This window comes from Clavelina lepadiformis, chromosome 9 (assembly GCF_947623445.1).
Source record: "Clavelina lepadiformis chromosome 9, kaClaLepa1.1, whole genome shotgun sequence".
Taxonomy (NCBI): domain Eukaryota; kingdom Metazoa; phylum Chordata; class Ascidiacea; order Aplousobranchia; family Clavelinidae; genus Clavelina; species Clavelina lepadiformis.
Window position 1 is genome coordinate 12482912 of NC_135248.1, and position 21062 is coordinate 12503973.

Here is a 21062-nt window from a genome sequence, read left to right on the forward strand (position 1 = left end):
ATTAAAAACATAACTCTTAGAATTGCTTCGCTTATCAAAAGATGACGTCACAATGGCATCGTGAACGAAATTAATCACCACTGTACACCCTCTTAGCGATGATTTCTATCTCCTTGTGTTCTAGTAAAATATAATTTCAGCTGCCTACTGGTACTTAAAGGCAACCAAAGTTATGTCAGAGCGAATGTGAAAGTGGTTTGGTAAACAACCAGTTTTCTTATGAGTGATTATTACGTATAGTTATTCCATACGATAATAAATTTACTGTCGGGAACTGTCAGGCGAAATACTTAGCGGTTGTGTTGTGTCTTTGCTGGTACACAGTAACGCGCGTTGCAATCAAAGTGTATAATTACTTGTGTTGACCAGGTTAGGCCGCCATCGCGTGCGTGTTCCGCTCAGGGCCGTGTAAAGTACAATCTGGGCCCGGGCCAGAAGGTAACTTTTTGCCCCAGAAAAAATTATATATGCTTGTATTTTCCAAATACTTTACTGATTCATAAACGGCCAGTTGCTGAATTTCCACACTATGACGATATTATTCATGCACAACGAATTTTTTCCACAGCGTAGGCTAAGTCAAAGTCGTGTGAAAAGTCAATATATACTGCAGATTTCAGAATATGAGTTTAGATGAAACCGAGAACACATTTTGAGGGATCATATCTTACCCACATGGGCACAAACAGATGCTTAGCTATGGCGATATTAGCCTGGGATTTGCACTAGACTGATTTTGCGCAGTTACACACGTCTGGTTTTAGCTGTCGCAGTTGCAATCAAGGATGTGATGGCTAAAGATGCCTGCACACTGCATGCGGTTCGCACGAAAAGTCGTTCGATTTCAAAATCAACTCTATTTTGGACTTCTCACTTTAACTGGAAATTATGAAATACAGCATGCTTATAGAATAGTAAGCAACGGGAAAAGCCTCATTATTTCGCCTGTGCGGTAGTATGGTGTCAGAATTCTTTGCCGTACACAAAAACTTTTCATTGCGAGGGTTTGCGAGGTGATATACAGCCTAATGCTTGTGATGGATGTTACAGAACTTTTTACATATGAGGTGCCGACGGAAGGACTGCTTTTCACCCCAAAACCTTTGCTTTTCGTTTGTGTACGCCATTGTCAGTATTTTTATCTTTGACCTGAACAAAGTTTTTGTACAATTTAAACTCGAAGATGATTCCTCATCTCTCTGGCTACCGAGCTTGTCTTTGTGCAAGTTTCACACATTTTTTTCCGATGCATTAACACAAATATTTTTCATTTGCGTAGTTTGACTTTTTTATCGTATTTTCCAACTTTAAAACCGTTCACCACGATCACTGAACAGGAGAAAGCATCCTTCACGCCTTGCTTAAAGGTATTACAACGCCGCTAGATGATGCTTTCGGGTTGCATTATTCCGTATCCAGCGACACAATCGAGGGGCCGAACCAACAACTCTAGTCTAGACTCTAGACTTCTAGAGGCTATATTCTTATCAAGGACGAGTCGTATACACTATACAGTATACAGCACATCTTGACGAATGCAGTAGACAGGCAAGTAGAAATACATGTACGTGGGACGACAAGCTGCAGATCGTATGGAACCAGCTTACATGCAGCATACTTTTGTGGTGATTATAATAGTGAATTGAAATAATTTAAATACTGTAATTGATGTTTTAATAAGCAATTGTGTGCTCTCTGGCTAGAGAAAAATATGACATTTAAAATAGTTGTTCCGTTTCACTATGACACGTATCCATGTAGTTGAGTAAACTGCTTTTCAAGTGCTGGTAGTACATAGAGTGTTACGAAGTTAGAAGTGTTCTAGTTTTGTGACGTTAATAGTGTTGTCAAGTTGTTGCTGGTCAGAAAGAAGTTATTCTGTGACACGATAGATATCTAGAACGTGTGGCCTCAGCTGATTGACTATAGCAAAAAGGGTAAATACAATTGATCTGGATATAATCTCCTGATAAAACCATCTTTTAGAAAATCTGGTTTTATGAAAGGTATCTAAAAAGTGTGTTTGTGGAAATGATATGATAATTTCTTCTGATGTAATTGCGACCACATTTTGGAATATAAGAATTTAGACTTAATGACCGTTGTGCTGACTTAAAGAAATAAAAAGAGATAACTATAAGCAACAGAGTCAAAAAAGAAAATAGACAAGGAGTTCTAAAAGAACGACTAAGCCTTTCGCTTTAGGCCAACCTAAAACAATTAACCCCGCCATATCCATACTTTGAACCAATTTCCAATCGTTTTTCCGAATATGACCAGAAACGAAATCTCAGTGGAACACTAACTTGTTACGACTTCAAAAATAGCTTTGCTTGCACACGCAAGGCAGAATGGCCGAGTGGTCTAAGGCGCTGCGTTCAGGTCGCAGTCTCCCCTGGAGGCGTGGGTTCGAATCCCACTTCTGTCATTCGCGCCCGGCTAGCTCAGTCGGTAGAGCGTTGGACTCTTAATCCAACGGTCGTGGGTTCGAGCCCCACGTTGGGCGCAAACTTTTCGTTTTATTTATCAACCAAAGAATTTGCCAAAATAATACTGAAATCCTTATAAATCATTTTGGAAATTTGCGTACGATATTGCTGTTAACTCGTTGCGTTTAAATTGTGGCGTACAGTGTATCCTCGGTTTCTAATCAATTACATAGCAGTAATCAGCGTCGAGTTTACGGCATGCGCTTTTTTCGTGTTCGTAGGTTCTTTAAAAGAACCCGATAGTTGCAGTCTTGCATCGCCATATAAACGATGGTTGGCTTTTCGTTTACCCGCCAGTTAACCACGGAATTCTACAGCTCAACCGAGCTTCATCAACGACGGCTTCTCACATATAACTCTCACGGATGTGTTACAAATTTATGACGGTTTCATTTTGTTAACTATATTATAAATTCATAAGAGGGGCTATTTCACCCCAAGTAGGTCAAGTTTTTTCACCAGTTATGCCCTGTATTGGATTTCAATATGGCTGGTCCTGGTGGGAACCATATCAAGTACACCATATGTATTGTTATTGAGCATTAGATGCATAATGAAATCATTCATATTGCCTGAACCGTGTTAACCAAATTTTAAAGTAAAATAAAAAACAAGATATAGTTTGGCACTCTGAAGGTTAATTTTATATTTTTTTGTTTTTACCTCTTTATGGGGTACTGTGAAATGAAATTATTGTCAGCTATCAGCAGTACAAATCGTATTTGTAACCTACAGTACTTTCGGTGAAAATCTCTTTCATGAGTTTATAATACAGTTACCAAAAATAAAAATGAGAGCGTGATAAGTTAAAATTTTAATAACAAAATCTTGAAAATAAATTCCTGTATCGAGATTTCAGTGTTATTCTGGTAAATTCTTTGGTTGAGAAATAAAACGAAAATTTTGCGCCCAACGTGGGGCTCGAACCCACGACCGTTGGATTAAGAGTCCAACGCTCTACCGACTGAGCTAGCCGGGCGCGAATGACAGAAGTGGGATTCGAACCCACGCCTCCAGGGGAGACTGCGACCTGAACGCAGCGCCTTAGACCACTCGGCCATTCTGCCTTGCGACTGAAACTACTGTTATTAGCATACTTATACATTGTGTGATAGCAACGGTTGGCGATGCACTTTGATTTGTGAGCATTGGACCAAATCCTTGTTTGTTCACACTCACAGTAATGGCGCGAATATTCAACCTAGTTTACGATGTTTTGAAGTCTTGAACGGTGATCATTTATGCGTTCTTTGCTTTTTAAAACAAAGTTATGTTTTGTTATTGAACATTATTCTATGACATACAGCCTACAGTAGGCTATTTTTATTCGTGGTTCCTTGTTCAGTTGATGTACCAGCTGGGCTGCTGATTTTTGTTTCGTACTAATCTGGTAAACTTTTATATCGTGCTGTGCTTGGCCATGGCCATGTAGGCTAGGCCTACTAATAGCTGCAATGAACTTTTGCATAGGTTATAGCTTACCATTTTCTTAACTTAACTGGTTATCTTTAACGCATATACGAGCTGCTTGAGTGCAACTTCTTATTGGAGAGTGTTGCACCTGCATGCATGAGATTTATTAGTTGACGATCTTTTTATGAGGTTTGTATAAGGAAAGGCTAGTTGTTTAAACGCCAATTTATAATAAATAAACAAAGAATTGAGCCTTCAGTGCATGCCATCACGCCAAAATTTGCGTTTTTGCACGCACAGTTTCTCGTCGAAAATTGCCGTACTTCTATTTGCGCTTGAATTTTGGCTTTGTATTGTAGGTTATTTGAGTTAGATCAGACCTATCTTCGGTATACAAAATGGTGTTCGAGTCTAAGGAAGAAATCACAAAACTAACCAAAGCTTTGCAAGAAAAAGAAAAATCGTTGGAAACTGCAGCACAATATGGTAGGCTTCATGTTAGGCATAAGTTATATTCTTAAGATTTCAGTTCATTTACTCAAAATTTCATTACGGTATAGCTTAGATTGGAAGTTTGCTGTTTTGGGGTGAGAAATCTCGCCCCACAACAAGATGAAATAATAGCTATTATCATATATACGCAAATAATTTTAATCCATGCACTAAGCAAACTTTCCACTCTGGGGTACAGTCTATACATAAAACTGTAGGTTAACAATAAGCACTTATATTGAATGGTAAACTGTTGTTAACCATCTGCTTTCATTTGGTTGCAGGAAAATCGTTACTTGAGGCCAAATCCCACTTGGAAGACCTACTAGAAGAGACACATGCTGATTATGAAAAACAACTTGAAGCTTTGGAACAGGGCAAGTACTCACTTGAGATGAAGTTAGAGGTATATGTGGTTTTATTTGTCTAAGATGCATATCGGGGGCGTTCAAATGGCGAATCCGGATCCGGATCTTTTCAACTTTTTTTGTGGATCTTCCAATGTAGTTGCAGCTGTAGCACACTTCACCTTTGACTGTTACAAAGTTATTAATATGTTGTTGGCCGTACAATGTAGGGTACATTTACATAAATAAAGCACCATAAAAATTAAAGCATGCCCAATTTGTTTTCTATTCGTATTTAGTGGATTATCATGTTGTCAGGTTTGGCCGTGGTGGATCATGGCAGTAATCATTTGAACACCCCTGATGTATATGATATATATGAAGTGATTGTATAGTATATGCAAACTGTACAATGAATTTATATTCTCACTGGTCACCACCTAACTTAACCTGTGATCGGTTTTCAACCTACATTTTTGAAAGCACAACACTTCCCTCTTTTGTTATAGGTTTCAATTTGTAAGGACCTGTTTTGTTGTTTTATTCTAAAGTTTTAATGCAAGCTTTTTCATAATATTGTATGAATTTACTACTAGAAATGATATACAGTATATATATATATATATTATATACCTTTGATTTCAATGGGGTCTACACACAAGTAAACACGCACACACACTTAAGTATCATATATATTTATACAATATATACCTTTTCTTACAGTTGCAGCAGAAGTCAGCATCGAGATTAGAAAGTGCGCTTGCTGAAGAGAAGCACATCATGAAACGAGATTATGAAGTTCAACTCGAATTGCTTGAGAAAGATTATAAAACAGAGATAAATGAGTTGAAACTCAAGGTGAACATTATCTGAAACACAATGTTTTTGAGTAGAACCATGTTAGTAGTGTAAAGTTACTACTTACATACTTATCCTGTTTGCTTATTAATTTTTATTTATTTCTTGTTATTCTACATGCGTAATTGCGTTCAGTATTTTATGTGTTAGTACTTGTATTTGATTAGCTGTCAGAAATGCGAAATGAACTTGATGAGACTGCATTACAATGTAACCAACAAAAAGAAAAAATTGAAACACAACAAGCTTTGATCATCGAGTTGAAAGAGTCGAATCAGTTCCAAGCAAAAAAGTTTGTGTAGAACTAAATTTTTCCTGTACTTGTTAATGGATCATCGAATGGATTTAAAAACTGAAACCAAATCTGGGTTTAGAACAATATCTAGTGTTGTCATAAGTGCCAATTTTTTTGCAAACAACACAGCGAATCAATGAGTCCAGATCTAGCTGAGCTTGTAAGTGACAATGAAAGGCTTCAGATGAAAGTGCGTACACTCCAAGAGGAATCATCTACAATGAGCAACTACATTGAACAACTCAACCTACAGGTGTGAATAGCTCCAGTGCACTAAAGTGGCATATTCAGTGTTTGCTGTTCCATTTTACAAAGTCCTTATTTGTAATTTTTGTCTTAAGATGAAAGGGATTGATAAAACAAACGAAATGCTTCGTGAAGGAAAAGAGGAAGCAGAAGAGCAGAATAGATGCCATATGGAGGCATTAGAGGTATTTCACTATAAATGGGGCTGCTGTAATTCAAAGTTTGTTGGTTTCCCTTAAAGCTTTTGTTATTAAAATGTCATGAAATTATGGCCTGACTTTAGTTTGTGACTGCATTTATGCTTTAATATATTTGTATGCTATACTTAAAAGTTAAAGTTTTATCTCACTTGTACTACAAGGAATGTCGCCAAGAAATCCGAGACCTTAATGCTGAGCTGCAAGAATTTCGGACACAACCTCAAGATACAAACCGATTTGGGAATTCATTGTTTGCAGAGGTGGAGGATAAGCGGGTTCTAGCAGAGAAGAAACTTATAAGGTATTTACTGTGTTTTGTGCTTTGTGAAGACACCATTTTTACCTCATGTTGTGCTAATATGGTTGTTCCATCAACTACTTCGCGATCACTGTTTGTAGATTTTCATTTTCTCAATTTGCTAGGACTTCGTTTATTTTTCTTATTGGATTTTTCTAAAAACTATTGTTGTTCTGCAGTTTTCAAGTGAAATATAGATGCTTGGAAGGAAAATACACCCAACAGGTCAATTACTCGATGCAGTTAAATGTAAGTCATATTGGCTTAAATGTGCTCAAAATAATTGTGCAAGTATTCTGTTTAACATTGTTTGTCTCATGCTGTTAGTCCCAAATAGCCCAGCTACTCCTTTCCTGCGGCAGTGACGCAGATCGCGATCAAATCCAGAGGCTGGAAAGAGCACTTTCAACCTGTAGAAGAGATGTGGAAAACTTGATGGAGGAAAACGCAAAACTAGAAAAGCAGGTGAGCGCTCATTATTTATAGACAACATCAACGTCAATGAATATGTGATCTACAAACTTGGTTAATATACCAAACCGTTGTAATTTGGATACTCATTATACTGTTTTATTACACACAAAAACTGGGTTAAAATATAAAATTAAGCTTTTGTAAGTACGTTGTGTTGGTTCCTTGGTGTTCATAACCAAAGTCAGCATTAAGTACCATCTTTGATTTCTGTAAAGATCAAGTGTAATTCGTTGATTATTTCTCTTTTAATAGAGTTCTAGGCAGAGTTTACCAGCTTGTTAAAATGCCTTGGCTGTTTTTCAGATCGCCAGCAAATCGCTTAACACTTTGGATGGATTGAAGAAAGCCTCAGAGAATGGGCAACAAGACGTTGATTTTATTTCGTTTCTTGAAAATCTTCTGGAAAAGTCAAAGTATGTAACTCACTGTGTGACTTAAATATAACTATGAAGGCATTTTCATTTGGCAGTTAGTAACACAAGACTGTTTCCATAGAAGAGAAAACGAAAAACTAAAAGATGAACTGCAAAAGTCCAGAATGTACTTGATAGCAGAGTCTCAAAAGTTATCGCATGCGGAAAGGGACGTCTACTCATCCAAAAATGAACTTGACAAACTGAAGTCAGTGTGCGTGAAACAAAAACTGGACATAACTCGTCTTAAAATGAAGTGCGGGGAAGAAGGTGACGTTTCTGTTGAAATGTGCTATTTTACAGCATATGTAGCAGTGCAGTGTTTCACTCGTCTTAACTCAATTGTTCAAAATGACTCAAAGCGTATATTTCATAGCAAAATTTACAGCCTCGGGTAACATAAACTGTCTTGTACCAACCCTGGAGACTAAATTTCGTGCGACCATCAGGGCCTGCCTTTGCAAGCGCGAGGCTATTTTCCGATTTTAGATGACTTGACATAATAATAACGTAAACCACCTATCAAGTCTTTGCAAATCAGCTTCCATCAAAGCTTTGCTTCGTGGTATAGGCTATTTTCGCTAAAACATTCTCTTAATTTCAAAAATAAATTGAGAAATAACGCAGAGATTTGGGTAAAATCAAAGCTAAATTTTTATTTTGGTGCGAAGCAGCGCTGGGGCACCGAAAATCGCGGATCATATAATCGCCTAACGCAGTCGTATCGCTCGCATTGGCCGAAGGGCGGCCGTAAAGTAATGTAATTTGTAACCAACGCAAGGCTTAGTATGACTTCAGCAAATTTTATAAAGTTAAAGGGCTTGACTGGCTGCGCATAACTTAAGTTGACCTCAACTTCACAGTTTGGCTGCGTTTATTTGCCCTGGTTTGATTGCAATCAGATAAAACAACTTGGTTACAACTTACAACTTTTTTATTACTATGGCTGCCAGCAGGCATAATAATCATCAAATATAAGGCTCAACTTGTGAAAAATAACCTGAATGGGTTAATGCAGGGAAGTCCAACTTGCGGCTCGCTAGTCATTTTCACTCCAAAAGTAGTATTTTGAACTTTGAATCTCATCCTAATTAAAATATACCAGTCAGCTTTTAGGGGTGCAGTAATAGTATGGTATGGGAGCAACAGGATTATATATAACTATAAGACTCGAAGAATTAAAGCACGCGTTTAGTACTTGGGTAGCCTAGTAGAAATTTAATAGGTTCAGCGGCCCATTGAATTATTTCAAGTGACAATGCGGCCCACTATAATAAAAGGTTGGACATCCCTGGGTTAATGAAACGTCGGCAGTAAATAAAGTTCTGTTTTTCACTTTATATTTGATGATAACAACTGGCTTGTTGCAGCGTGTACCAGTACAGTACGATTGTTTGGGTTACACCGTTCTTTTATTAATGTAATTATCACACAAGCATCATATTTTATCACATTAGCATCAGTTGTTGTTTGTACGTGGGGCTTTTCGGCGATATCGCATGCAGATTAATTCTGTTCAATTTCAGTGCACGGTAAACGCGACATTAGACCAAGGAAAGTGGAAAAGATTACAGACGACCCTTCGCAGCACTCAGACGATAAAGAAAACAAATCGAGTCCCTCAAAGATCGCGCCATCCACGCAGGACAAGCAAAAATCTGCGGACGTACGCACTATCAGAGGTTTGTTACGACATGATCCTACGATGTTAAAGCTTAAACCATTGGCCTAGACTTTCCTTAATTTCCATAATCTTGATAGAATCAACATCCAAAACAAACCAACAAAGTACCAGAGTGGGAAAAACCTTGTTCTCGGACTGTAGCGCGATCCCGGTTAAAACGAATGCACCTGATGATGATGCAGTGTCTGAATGCACACAGCAATAAATTCTTTCTATTCGCATTTTTTGCAATATGGCTTAATGTCGTTTTTGTGATACTGAACTATTATTGCCCATTTTCCTTCCTTTTTGCTTGTAGTGTTGCTTTTTTCACTGCATTGTATTGTGAGACAACGTACACTATATCAAAGAATCATATCTGCCCTGACAAAGCTATGTTAAAACGAATTTGTATGGATTTAACACCAATGCTTCAAAATGTCTTTCACGCAGTTGTTGCAAGTTCTTAATACATAGAGTCGTAGGCAGAACGATAATAACCAGCTTTCTGTGAATTTCCAAAACTGTTAGTTGCTCATTATAAATGCCGAATTGATATGATAATGACGTCACTATAGCAAATGTTATCAAACAATTGCTGACAAAACCAACTGGATAGTGTAGTTTTGCACATCAAGGCTTTTTGCCATGCGAAATCTTGTCAAGGAAAACAATGCTTTGTCCTGATCCTTATTACCCTCCAGGATACTGTGGGTACAGCCCCCAGTTTCAATTCCAATTTGGCGAAACGTACGGTGAAACTACGGCCCGACTTTTAAAAGATCCTAACGTTGCTAAGTCAGGCCGACTAGTTTTGGCCGATATCATTCCCAAGAAGTGCCACGACGATTGCAAGACTAACAAAAATGAATGGCTGCGTTACCGAAAGCAAAGTTGGGGCGATAGAAAACTAATCGGAGAAATGGTTCCAGGCTACACCGGGTACATCCCAAAAGAAAGAGGAAACTTCGGCATGAGGTACGCACAAAGTTGCAATGAAGCTATTGCTGGTTATACCAAGGACAGAACAGCATATGACAATAAACGACGAAGCATCATTCACAAAGCACCTCGCGTACCCTTGAGAGCCGAACCAAAACCGTACGTCTCTCTGAACCAAGTCGATCACTCTGTGTCTCCGTATTTTATGAACACTGGTGATCCCGCCAAAACCTTCATGTCTGGTTACACGGGATTTATACCGAGGTCTCGCTCCAGGTAAGCAAGAACTATATTTGCTGGGCATTCTTTGCTGAAACGAATTTTGCAAAAAGTCATTATACAACAGTCTTTTAATAGCAAACTTTTCAAAAATGGCAGAAGGCTTACGTGGCATGGTTCGTTTTAGTAACCCGCGTTATATGAGATCTGATAAAAATACTGCTGCAACACACCCTGCGATAAAATGGATAACCGGGAAATTCCATGCCGTGAGCTTTTTTAAATTGTCTCTTTCAAGAACGAACGTATTCTTGTTCCGTGCAAATACTACATCAGAAATCCCCTCTTTTAGAAGGCATAATTATTTGGTTTTTACTTACCTTTTTCTTTATTTAGATTCGGCCTGGTCTACCCAAAGTTAACCCAAGAATCTCTGGTAGATTTCACTAAAGCTCAGCAGCAATTGAAGCTCCGAGAGATGAGCCCGTTGGTGATGCAGCAAGCGACACTGTCCCGTAATCAAGCCAAAAAGCCAAAGGGCGGACAACCGATATACGTTGATAACGGCTTGCTGCCACATTATACTGGGTACCTGCCAGGCCACAAATTTCGTAATGGCGTCACCTTCGGAACAAGTTCGCGGTATTTCAACGCGGTCGCCCACCATAGGAACAGGCTGCAATCGATGTAATGATGCCAACCTTGCAACTGTTTTCAATGGAGAATGTTTCAATTTTATGATGGATAATGCTCTGACTATATTTATTTTAACCTTGAATCTCACTTTGGTATTTGGTAGGATATATCATACAAAACAACTTTATATAGACGCATGGCCAAAACGTTCACACGCTTTATCTTTTCGGTGATTTCCAAGCATTTTTAGCGCAAACTTGTGCGTGGGAACGCTATGTTAAAAAGTCTTTGACTTTTCGCCAAGACTGCATAACACGTGCAGGTACAGAATTTTTAGGTTATATTTTACAGGGGCATGTTTACGCGCATGGTGTATGAGTATGACTCTACCGTGACTGCGTGCTGTAGTAAACTCACTTAGAACTCTGAACGCTCAGCTCCAAGAGTGTTACGCTTTCGATTATTACATCACTACATCACGCCACGTCCTCACCACGTTCACGCGACAATCAGCGAGAGCGTGCTTTTGTCAAAAATCAGGAGACCGTAACAATTTTACTATGCGGTGAAAGCTTGGTGGGTATGTTGCGACAGCTTGTTTTACGCAAGTTTATAACGTAATGCACATTCCAATGGGGTTTTGATCGGAACACCGTCGGTACAATGTTAACTGTATTGTGCTTTGAGGTTTAGTTTACAGAATTGCGCAACTGCGCTTTTCTCATCTGAAGCGGTGTGTTCTAAATCTAGATAATTTAGCAAACGTTACCGGTGCCGTAATCGAATACTCACCAACGATTTTTAAACCACAAATAGCCTCGGATGTTTTTTGAACAAAATTGCAAACAGCAAGTGCGGCCCATATGCATAGAATATTCCACAAGTGCATATCCGCAGTATTTCTAATGCCGCTGAAATGGCGTAATTAGATGTTTACCTACAAACCTTGAGTAATATTGTGAACTGGCTGTCGGGGTATATTCGGGATTTACAAACAAACGTTTTAAAAAGTCGGCAATCACTTTTTCACTATTGCGAAGTCAAGTAAACAGACGTGTTTAGTAAGTCAAGGACATAGGACAGGAAATATCAACCGAAAAGAACTTTGTGTCCAAGACGTAAATATGAACTCAGACCAACATTCAACGGTTACGTCAGACGCATTGCTGACTCGGTACGCCATTACATGATGCAAGTTTTTCGCTACGGTTCAAAGTGTACTTGCCAGAGTGTTCAAGTAACCGATTGACAGTCGCCTAAACACTCTTTGCACGCTTGAGTAAACACAGGTGAACTCAGCATGTCTTTTAGCCGGTGAAGTTCAGAAAACTTCTCACGTGTAATCAGGGCCCTAGTCCACTAGAAAACTTTGCGGTCTACAAAATTTATGTGCTTGTTAATGGCAGTTACAATTAATTAGTAGTTACAGAATACAATTCCAAAAGGTTCAGAAAACATGTCCTCTTCGACCTCTGTGAAAGTAGGTCCCTGCGTGTGATAAACAAGTGTAGCATACAAATATTTTCTGCTTTATTGATGGCAATTTTAAGAATTTTCTGAAATCACGTATTGTCAATGCATAAGTTATGAATTTATGTTCAACTTGTACTTAAAGCTCTCTGTTTAAGTTTCGATAATTTTGGATTAAATCCTGTTGATAGTTGGTTAATGGGTGACCAAAATCAGTCTTTTCACAACTAATGCAAATCAGTTAATTTTCTTTTTAATGATTCGATTCTTAGTTCTATGTTATGCAATTATACTTTTAAATGACCCCAACATAGATATTACCCACCTTTGGACCTTTCCTCACCCGCGCGTCTCATCACACAGCCTATGTGCAATCGAAACTATTCGCTTTCGCCATAATAAACCGGGGAAATAACAGAAACTATCCCCTTTTTTGCTCTCTTGGAGGTGGGCATGATATAAGCCAGTTCCCAACTCCATAATTTCTACTCCAACTAGAAAGAGACAAGATACAAAAACAACCAGTAATCAGTATAGGAGGTAAAAGATCAAGTAACTTAGAAAAATTTAGCGTCAAAGATCTCACGGAAGATCTCGGCGTCACAGCAGATTTTCTTGCATTTGAGTTTCATCCATAGCAGATCCAAGGATCCAACCGATCTGGAAAGATGCCAGTCTCATCAATCGCATCCTTTTTGCTGCTATTTTCTATCTTTGGTTTGGTGGCGTCTTGTCGAAACTCTCCAGCTCCCAGTTCAAACGCAAGATCAGATCTTTCTGATCCTCCTGAGAAAGATGAGGGACTTTGGATGTGAGTACCTTCTTTCTTGGATGAGAACGTGTTATAAGTAAAGTAGTTTTGAACTGACGTGCAAAGATTTTTAGATATTTAAACGTATTTACGAGTTTCATTAAACACAAATTTGGTTAGGCCTATCCCACCACATTAATTCATGAAGAATAGATGTCGATCGGACTATAATTGATAAAAACGCTATAATTTAAAAGTTTTGTCTTTAAATGCTGCTTTCCGTGCAGTGTTTAAGTCGTTCTATAGCAGATGAACGCGCTATGTGCTTTAAACAAGTTAACGTTTTGTAATTGAAAAAATAAATTATTTTTTAGCTGTAGTAGGTAGGCCTAGTATACTAAATTCATTTGCAGTTAGTTGAGAACAGAAACGAATACGCGAGAACAACATAATTAGCATTTTATTTCACCCTAAACCACGCCCTGGCATCCTATGGTTATTCGATCGCTAATGAATTATGATGCAATGACCGGAGCAGCGCATTTTGTTAGTCAAAACCTGTAAAAAATGAAAGGGGGTTTACCTATTCTTCTGTAGAATGTCATGTCTGCAGACTACCGCACGTGCAATGTCGGTAACCTATAAACGCCTGAGCGATTATGACGTGGTGGCAAGGCAACCAGTCAGAGTGACTGATGCTCGATCTTTACGTGACGGAATTTTCTTTTATTTTGTCAATTATTTTCGCAGGCAACTCTGTCGCGTGAATCCGTTCAGAGACGCGGAGTACGACAGGATTAAGAGCTGCGTGGAAAACCAACCCCTATTTGCTGACAATATGGAGATTCGAAATTATACCGATCAGCAAATTCCACAATTTCAGAGAAAATGTGAAAAAGATCCCAACTACAACCCGAGCGGAAAGCTGATCAGCGAACGCAGCATTAGCCCATGGAAATGGGTGCTCAACATTGACGAAAACAGGTAGGGATGCCCTTTAAGCTTCAAGCATTCTGTATTTGACTTTGAAAAATGAAGCTTGCCAACACTTTACACTTCAGGCTTCTAAACTTTTTGTAGGATTACGGGTTTTGTAGAAAAACTATTCCCCAAAATTCCGTTCCTGCTTTAGGCCGCTGCATAAAAATATATAACTTATAACACAAGAGAGCGTTTGAGGTAAATTCGCTTTGAAGTCTGGTCTAATTGAAACAGAACTTGTAAAACTTCACCTTCTTTTTTTAGAATTCCTCGGGAAATTTTGCAGGCGGAATGTCTTTGCCATTATTGCCTCGACCCGCGGACAGGAAGAGAGAACTACAACGTAGACAGTAGTCCTATCAATCTTGAGTATTACGTTCAAAATAACAACGGTGAGCTGGTGTCAGAGGAGATTCCGATTGGATGCCAGTGTAATTACCAGAGTGACAACTACTGATCATATAAAAACATTGTGTGTTGACTTTTTCCTGAGATTATTATTTCTATTTTGTTTCTATGATTCCTCTGTTTACTAAACGTCACACATCCCTTTTCCTGTTTATTTTTTGCCATTGACTGTGGGGAGCGAAACGATTGGAAAGTGGAAAGTGACGTACAAACCTAATTAAGCTGTCCTTTTATTAACTGCCAATATTTTTTCCTTTCTAGTGTTATTCTAAAGTGTTTGTTATTCTGTCAAACAGGTTGTTAAAAATAAAACTGCCAAAGTGTACTTTTGAAGTTCTGCTTTTTGGTTGTTTTGAAGCAGGCCGTAACGTTCAAAAATACCTTTTCGGTATAAAGATTAGTCATGTATGAATATGTAAGCGAATCAGTGATTATATATTTCTCGTTTTACGTCATTGGAAAACTTTGGTATCGTGTTTTGACTTTCCATATCGCCAGTTGCGTGCAAAGATTTTACAGAGGAACTCTAAAAATATTTATGAGTCAAAAAACTATTTTTTGTTTCTGACGTCAATTTCAATTTATTCACAATACGTTAAAGAAAATATATAAAACAACCAAAGTGTATAAAACAAGCCATACTACATGACTCATCGGTTCGAATTCGAAAAAAGTTCCCATTAAAAAGTGTTTGGCGTAGTTGACAGTGCAGGTGTTTCCCCGGTGATTCATCCATTGACAAATTTCATTGAACATTGAAAAGTTACAACATTCTCTCCGAAAAACAAAATCCACACTTAACTGAGCTTGGTGGTGTCGCGTGAATCAGCGAAAAAGAATTTACTACCACGAAAAAAAGATAAACGCTCGAACGAGTTAGTGCTCCAATAATTGAACCAAGTTGGGGTCGTCTTGGTGTAGGGTGAAAGCTTTTTCGCTCAAGTGCCGAAACGTGTCATTGACACCGGTGTGTTCCTTCTGCAAACGAAGTTACAGGTGTGTCGGGCGTTTTTAAACAATTGAAAATATATGGAAAGGAGTGCGCATAAATAACATAAAACAGAATAGAAGGAAATGTTAAATTCACTAAATGAATGTATAACTTGTCTTATGCGAAAATACAAACAAACTTACCGCAGAGCTTTCAAAATATGTGAGGGAATTGGTCGCAGCAAATATTCGAGCCTCTTCTGTAGTCACTTTTCGCCTTTGTTCAAGATCAGCTTTATTTCCGATCAAGACACCTAACAATAAAAAAATAATGGAAATAAAAACAAAAAATCAAAATAACGTCACTTGAGTATTCAGCCTTCGTTCCATATATAAACACATCCGTCGCCTACTACAGACGTATTTAAAAAGACAACCCGTTTCAAAACTTCTTCCAGAAAACGTTTACAAACCTGGTATTGTCTTATCGGGTTCACAATATTGCTTTAATGATTTCAACCATTTTTGACAACTTGTGAAAGACTTCTTGTTTGTGACATCAAAGACGATGATATACATTCCTAGCTTTTCCCAATGCACTTCTGTGACGTCTTTGAAAACGTCATGACTGGCGTTATCAAATATGAAAAAGTCCTAGAGAATAAATACAGCAAGTTAGTTCAAATAGATATGCTACAAACACTCGCCGTGCGTGTATTGCGCTGAAAAATCTCGCCATTCTGCTTGCCACAAAAATTACGCAACAGATTCGAGGATTTCACAATTCGTATGAACGTAGCCTATGCCAATAAAAGCAATATCGAAACGTGAATTACATCTACCTGACTCAGGTATCTGGATCAAGCAGAACACTACGAATAGAATGCCTCTTGTAAGCAGAGGTGATTGTGTAATAATTACGAAATAATTGGGCAACACTAGCGTAACTTGATCGAAAGTTTTCTATTTATTGTAATCATAGGTGGGCAGTACCGCGGTACTTTAATACCGAATTACTGTACCGCGGTACTTTTGAAAAAAAGTACCGAATCTCTGTACGGAATTACTTTCTTGAAGAAATTTCAGTCGAACCCGGTACTTTTCACGTGATTATTTCAAAATTTTAACAACTATGTTTTCAAAATTACATACCAATTTTAGCATCTTTTTTAATCTAGAAATGTCAAGTCAAATTGCAAGCGAGTAACGTCACATATGTGTTGACCTGGAGTAACTTTTACCGTGGGCATAATAGTAGCAAACATTGCCTTTGCAGCAGCATCTTTCACACAAAAAGTACCGGTACCGAACTACATTTTTAAAGTGGTACCGAGTACCGGAACCATCGGTACATTTTTTGCCAAGTACCGGTACCTTTATCGACGGTACTTTCAAAGTACCGACTGCCCATCTCTGCTTGTAAGAGACAAGAACTAGGTATTCTTTAGACCTTTCTAAGTGCATAACAGCAATATCTTGCGAGTCCAACTTTACTAACAGTTGGTGTATGTATTCTGAACTGCTGGTAAATTCCAAGATACAGCTCACTGAGTTCGGTATTGGCGCTGACCTGGTATATTACCGATGATTGTGAAAAGACGCAGACGCTTCCCTAGTTTATGTACTGTTACCAGTGACACTTCTATGCTGCAAATAACATCACCTGCAAGCTGCAACTATTCGCCTACCTGCGTGGTTGTATTCCATCCAAAACGCATTTATTAACCTACCACTACTACCATACATGCTTCAAATACTAGTCATCGAGTATGTACATCTCACATTGTGACGTCACATCATCATAGTTAGCGGCAAATTTGTGGAACATTTTCGACAATAATTGCTTAACCACGAAATGACTCTTTGTCAAATATAAAGCTGACTTTGTATTTGCACTTGCTCCTCACTTTGAAGATCGCACAACTTTTATAAAAGTTGTGCATCTGAATTAAAGATTCTACCATTTGTAAATTTAGCAACGAATTAAAAATTTGCACGTTTATCCCTGTGAGTCAACCTAAAATAGGATAACATTGAAGTAAAATCAAAAAGAACATTAAGCTTAAATGTAAGACTCCAGCTAAATATCATGCATGCACATATTTCAATGTCATCTCTAAAATCTGACCACGGATTTGCTGTTGTCGTTATCCAAAGAAAAGATTTTGTTGCAAACTTCTGTTCCAAGTGTCTATAAAAATATATTGAAAACTCAGTGAAAGTCATCAATGATGAATAGATGCATCGTCTATACCTACCATATTGTAAATCTTTGAAAAAGCGGTTCCATCACTCAGAAAAGACTGGATCAAAGCAGTTTTACCCACTGCTGAATCTCCTGGAAAAAACAAGTGGATATGATGATTTATGAATGAATATCAGAAATGGAGATATATTAGTGCAATTGGTTTCTAACATATTAACTTGATATAAGAACCTCCAATCGATAGATCTGGCCTTTATCTGGCAAGTATGCTCAATACGCTAAAATTCGCACAATCTAGCATGTCCAGTCCTACGGGATACGACATTCGTGTGCAGTGGCATAAGAGCACTTACTAGAAGATTGTGAAAATTTATCATTTTTTGTGACATTTATTTTAGTCGGTGCAGGTAAGGGTACCAATGCTACATCACCTGTTTGACATATGCCACGAGGTGAATAACATATTCCTGAGCGCGAAAATTTGCTATAGATTTTCTTGAGCAAACTGAAACTTGCCTGAATAAACTGGTAAAAACCCATAGTGGTAATGTTGAAACATTATAAGAGCAACAAACAAAATATATCAATCCTCTGTCATCACAATGCATATACTGTACCAAGTAAAAGTATATACACATATCAAACCAACTGACCCTACTCTTGTCCTCAAGGTGGCGGTGTTTACAGTTTAAGACTACTTTAAATCACTCTACTTACCAACAACAATACATTTCACAGGTATGACAACCATTGTATCGTGGAGTTTATGAGAAACCAGTATTACTTCTGCAGAGGCCCTACAGTCTGACAATGGTATTGTAAAGTCTTCTTAAACTTCTAAAACAAAAGTAAATAACAACCCAGCCTATACAATCTGCAAAAATTTTATCTTAAAAAAGAGATAATGGAAGTCAAAAATATCAAAGTTTCCCTAGATCTAAGGAGGTTTTGATAAGACTTAATTTCATAATACACAATCACTGTCTAACCTTTACAACTACATAAGATAGATACTTTTAATTCTTGAACAGAAACCAGTCAAAAGACTTGGCCTATAGCCTAGATAGGTCAAACTTCTTATATCACCCAGGTCAAACTTTTATTATCATTTCAAAGCTAGTATGGTATAGTACAGGGGTGGCCAGACCTGCTTCATGCTCGAGCCGCATATAACAAATTCCAGTTTTAAAAGAGCCACAACACAAACAAAATAAAAAACACGAATTTACTCATTCACAAAGAAGTGTAGCTATTTATTAACATTAGTGCTGCGTGGTGATACTATGAGTCTCCACCTGGGCTTCACCAACTCTTTTTGCAATTATTAGTATAACCGTAACCAAGACTCCCTGATGTACAGCTTCAATTTGACAGCTTACTTAACTTCAGTGTACAAGTTAGCACACTTCTGTACAATAATCTACTTTTTGGAGTGTAATTTGATTATTACTAACAATGAGTCCATTGCTAATACGTGTGATAGAACGCATTGTTTCATAATCTGATCAAACAACCGGGAAAATGCATGTCTAATTCAACAATGCTAATTCGTTAAAGAGCCGCAATCAAAGGTTCAAAGAGCCGCATGCGGCTCGAGAGCCACAGTTTGGCCACCCCTGGTATAGTATGACAATCTTTATTCTCGGTCTTTCCGGTATGATATGTGCAAACAGCTACCGGTAAGCCTAAATCTGTAAGTTGCGTTAAAACTAAACTTGGTAAGGAATATCCATAACTTTTTTGATTGGGTGCCACTGGCATCACTGAGTGCCCCTGGCATCTGGCCCATTGGCATCCATGAGTCAGTAAAAACTGAGTGCCCCATGAAAACATAGGATGCTCAACTTCGTGTTCTCAATTCGATGCCTCAACTGGGTCTATAAACAATGCGCATAAATACAGTTCAAAACAATTAACTCTTTGTGTGTTATCTCTAAACTGATAACGCATGCAGTCATTACTTTAGGCTAGGGCTATAGGTGTTACTTGATATAAGATAGCGTACTACCTAACTAGCAGGCCTAGACACCATTTTCTAAAAATTATCCCCAAGATCTTCATTTATTTATTTATTCTTTTTTCGTCATTGGCTCAGCAAAAATAAGAAACAGCGCTAGTTAATAATAATATTATGCGATAATAGATAAAGTCTAAGTGTATCAACTTGCTGGTGACAACTGGCACGGTCACTACATCTATGAAACACAGAGATTATCTTTACACAACAATTATATACAGTCTAGTTCTTCTTGCTTCATTCTCGGTCAATTCTGCAATAGCTAGGTTTCTAAAGGACAATATTTTCTGTAAAGGCTTCATAATTTTGTGTTATCTTTCAACGGTGAGCAATCCACAGAAGAAACAGTGAATAATTGCAAAATCAAGATAACCATCAAGTGCCATTGGTTTGCAATCACACTGCATGAATGTATATAAAACATCAAACAACTGAATAAAGCAACTGGTTTTTGATGTGATTGCAAAAGCTGTAAGCCTATAGTCATACAAAAAAAACAGGTTCCCAGTGGGCACTCATTCAGCTGACATTCTGGTGCCCAAGCAGAACTCTGGTTGCCATGGACCTTAGCACCGGTTAAAGTTGCATGCTGTGGTTTAAAGCCAGCCTACAGGTGTATACCAGTAGATTGGAAGGCCTATATATACGGTAGCTTGTTTTCTTGCCATGGTGTCGTTAAATTTCGACTGCTTATTTTAATATTATCCGCTTCTATGCATGAAAATTTTAGACAGAAAACGCTCTGTTAACTGTACAGTAATCGCGTCCGCCGTCCGGCACCAGTACTCATATTTTAGAACGCATCCAAATCTTATGTAGGCCACTATAGCCTAGGCCTAGTCAGTACTCACTTTGAGTGAAATGTTTACCGTTTTCATAACTACACTTTTTAAAAATAAACTAAATGATAAGTAGGGATATTTGTTACAAACGATTTTTTTAAAGATAACTTTTCAACTTAAGTATAAAACTATAAAATTATAATTTTATTAATTTATATTAAGCTAGTTTATAGTTTAAAAAATTGAACACAAAATTATAATTGTGTTATTTACTTATTACATTTAAATTTGTGCAATAATAGCTTTACTCTCATGCAATCTAAATAACCGCTTGAAACAAAAAAATATTCAAGGAATCACTATCATAGACATCGGAAATGAAAACACTGTTTACTGTGTTTACATTGTGTTTATATTTCCGATGTCTATGTCCAATTTATTTAGGAATTTTAACAAAGTATATCTTAAGTAGCCTATATTTGTTTTCTGAGAGCTTTGACAGACGTCAAACTTACAGCTTATAACGGTCGGC

General features: G+C 37.8%; 4 protein-coding genes and 4 non-coding genes across 9 annotated transcripts; 5 read left to right on the forward strand and 3 right to left on the reverse strand.

The window, feature by feature from the left end:
- Positions 1 to 2345: 2345 nt before the first annotated feature.
- Positions 2346 to 2428, forward strand: Trnal-cag (transfer RNA leucine (anticodon CAG)). The gene has a single exon. It is a non-coding gene; the product is annotated as a tRNA-Leu (tRNA).
- Positions 2429 to 2433: 5 nt separating this feature from the next.
- Trnak-cuu (transfer RNA lysine (anticodon CUU)) lies at positions 2434 to 2506 on the forward strand. The gene has a single exon. It is a non-coding gene; the product is annotated as a tRNA-Lys (tRNA).
- Positions 2507 to 3395: 889 nt separating this feature from the next.
- Trnak-cuu (transfer RNA lysine (anticodon CUU)) lies at positions 3396 to 3468 on the reverse strand. The gene has a single exon. It is a non-coding gene; the product is annotated as a tRNA-Lys (tRNA).
- A 5-nt stretch (positions 3469 to 3473) lies between these two features.
- On the reverse strand, positions 3474 to 3556 carry Trnal-cag (transfer RNA leucine (anticodon CAG)). The gene has a single exon. It is a non-coding gene; the product is annotated as a tRNA-Leu (tRNA).
- A 184-nt stretch (positions 3557 to 3740) lies between these two features.
- LOC143470579 (protein Spindly-like) lies at positions 3741 to 9685 on the forward strand. The gene is made up of 14 exons (XM_076968805.1): positions 3741 to 4091; positions 4262 to 4388; positions 4679 to 4800; positions 5465 to 5599; positions 5767 to 5891; positions 6024 to 6147; positions 6236 to 6325; positions 6502 to 6641; positions 6818 to 6887; positions 6966 to 7103; positions 7416 to 7525; positions 7608 to 7795; positions 9052 to 9207; positions 9287 to 9685. Exons 2-14 carry the CDS (start codon positions 4301 to 4303, stop codon positions 9412 to 9414), a joined length of 1614 nt encoding a protein of 537 aa, XP_076824920.1. The 5' UTR covers positions 3741 to 4091; positions 4262 to 4300; the 3' UTR covers positions 9415 to 9685.
- Positions 9686 to 9818: 133 nt separating this feature from the next.
- LOC143470580 (ciliary microtubule inner protein 2B-like) lies at positions 9819 to 11174 on the forward strand. Its single transcript, XM_076968806.1, has 2 exons — positions 9819 to 10406; positions 10746 to 11174. The coding sequence occupies exons 1-2, from the start codon at positions 9862 to 9864 to the stop codon at positions 11038 to 11040; spliced, it is 840 nt and encodes a 279-aa protein (XP_076824921.1). The 5' UTR covers positions 9819 to 9861; the 3' UTR covers positions 11041 to 11174.
- Positions 11175 to 13123: 1949 nt separating this feature from the next.
- LOC143470968 (uncharacterized) lies at positions 13124 to 14920 on the forward strand. Of its 2 annotated transcripts, XM_076969267.1 has the most exons (3): positions 13124 to 13266; positions 13957 to 14190; positions 14452 to 14920. In XM_076969267.1, the coding sequence occupies exons 1-3, from the start codon at positions 13124 to 13126 to the stop codon at positions 14642 to 14644; spliced, it is 570 nt and encodes a 189-aa protein (XP_076825382.1). In that variant the 3' UTR covers positions 14645 to 14920. The 2 variants fall into 2 exon arrangements, with proteins under 2 accessions (XP_076825382.1, XP_076825381.1); XM_076969266.1 differs by lacking the exon at positions 13124 to 13266 and having other exon boundaries at positions 13473 to 14190.
- A 215-nt stretch (positions 14921 to 15135) lies between these two features.
- On the reverse strand, positions 15136 to 18641 carry LOC143470970 (intraflagellar transport protein 27 homolog). Its single transcript, XM_076969268.1, has 6 exons — positions 18449 to 18641; positions 17784 to 17863; positions 17654 to 17716; positions 15999 to 16179; positions 15730 to 15839; positions 15136 to 15573 (listed from the first exon to the last, which is right to left on the reverse strand). The coding sequence occupies exons 1-6, from the start codon at positions 18480 to 18482 to the stop codon at positions 15472 to 15474; spliced, it is 570 nt and encodes a 189-aa protein (XP_076825383.1). The 5' UTR covers positions 18483 to 18641; the 3' UTR covers positions 15136 to 15471.
- Between the last annotated feature and the right edge of the window lie 2421 nt (positions 18642 to 21062).

Excerpts from the sequence above, each read along its gene's own strand:
- LOC143470968 (XM_076969266.1), top strand. The coding sequence starts at position 13,805 with ATGTCATGTCTGCAGACTACCGCACGTGCAATGTCGGTAACCTATAAA. Across the intron at positions 14,191-14,451 it reads CTCAACATTGACGAAAACAG|AATTCCTCGGGAAATTTTGC; the intron begins GTAGGGATGCCC and ends TTCTTTTTTTAG.
- LOC143470579 (XM_076968805.1), top strand. The coding sequence starts at position 4,301 with ATGGTGTTCGAGTCTAAGGAAGAAATCACAAAACTAACCAAAGCTTTG. Across the intron at positions 5,892-6,023 it reads AATCAGTTCCAAGCAAAAAA|CGAATCAATGAGTCCAGATC; the intron begins GTTTGTGTAGAA and ends CAAACAACACAG. Across the intron at positions 6,888-6,965 it reads ATTACTCGATGCAGTTAAAT|TCCCAAATAGCCCAGCTACT; the intron begins GTAAGTCATATT and ends TCATGCTGTTAG.
- LOC143470580 (XM_076968806.1), top strand. The coding sequence starts at position 9,862 with ATGCTTTGTCCTGATCCTTATTACCCTCCAGGATACTGTGGGTACAGC. Across the intron at positions 10,407-10,745 it reads ATACCGAGGTCTCGCTCCAG|ATTCGGCCTGGTCTACCCAA; the intron begins GTAAGCAAGAAC and ends TTCTTTATTTAG.
- LOC143470970 (XM_076969268.1), bottom strand. The coding sequence starts at position 18,482 with ATGGTTGTCATACCTGTGAAATGTATTGTTGTTG. Across the intron at positions 17,864-18,448 it reads TGTGAAATGTATTGTTGTTG|GAGATTCAGCAGTGGGTAAA; the intron begins GTAAGTAGAGTG and ends TGTTTTTTCCAG. Across the intron at positions 16,180-17,653 it reads ACGACAACAGCAAATCCGTG|GACTTTTTCATATTTGATAA; the intron begins GTCAGATTTTAG and ends TTTATTCTCTAG.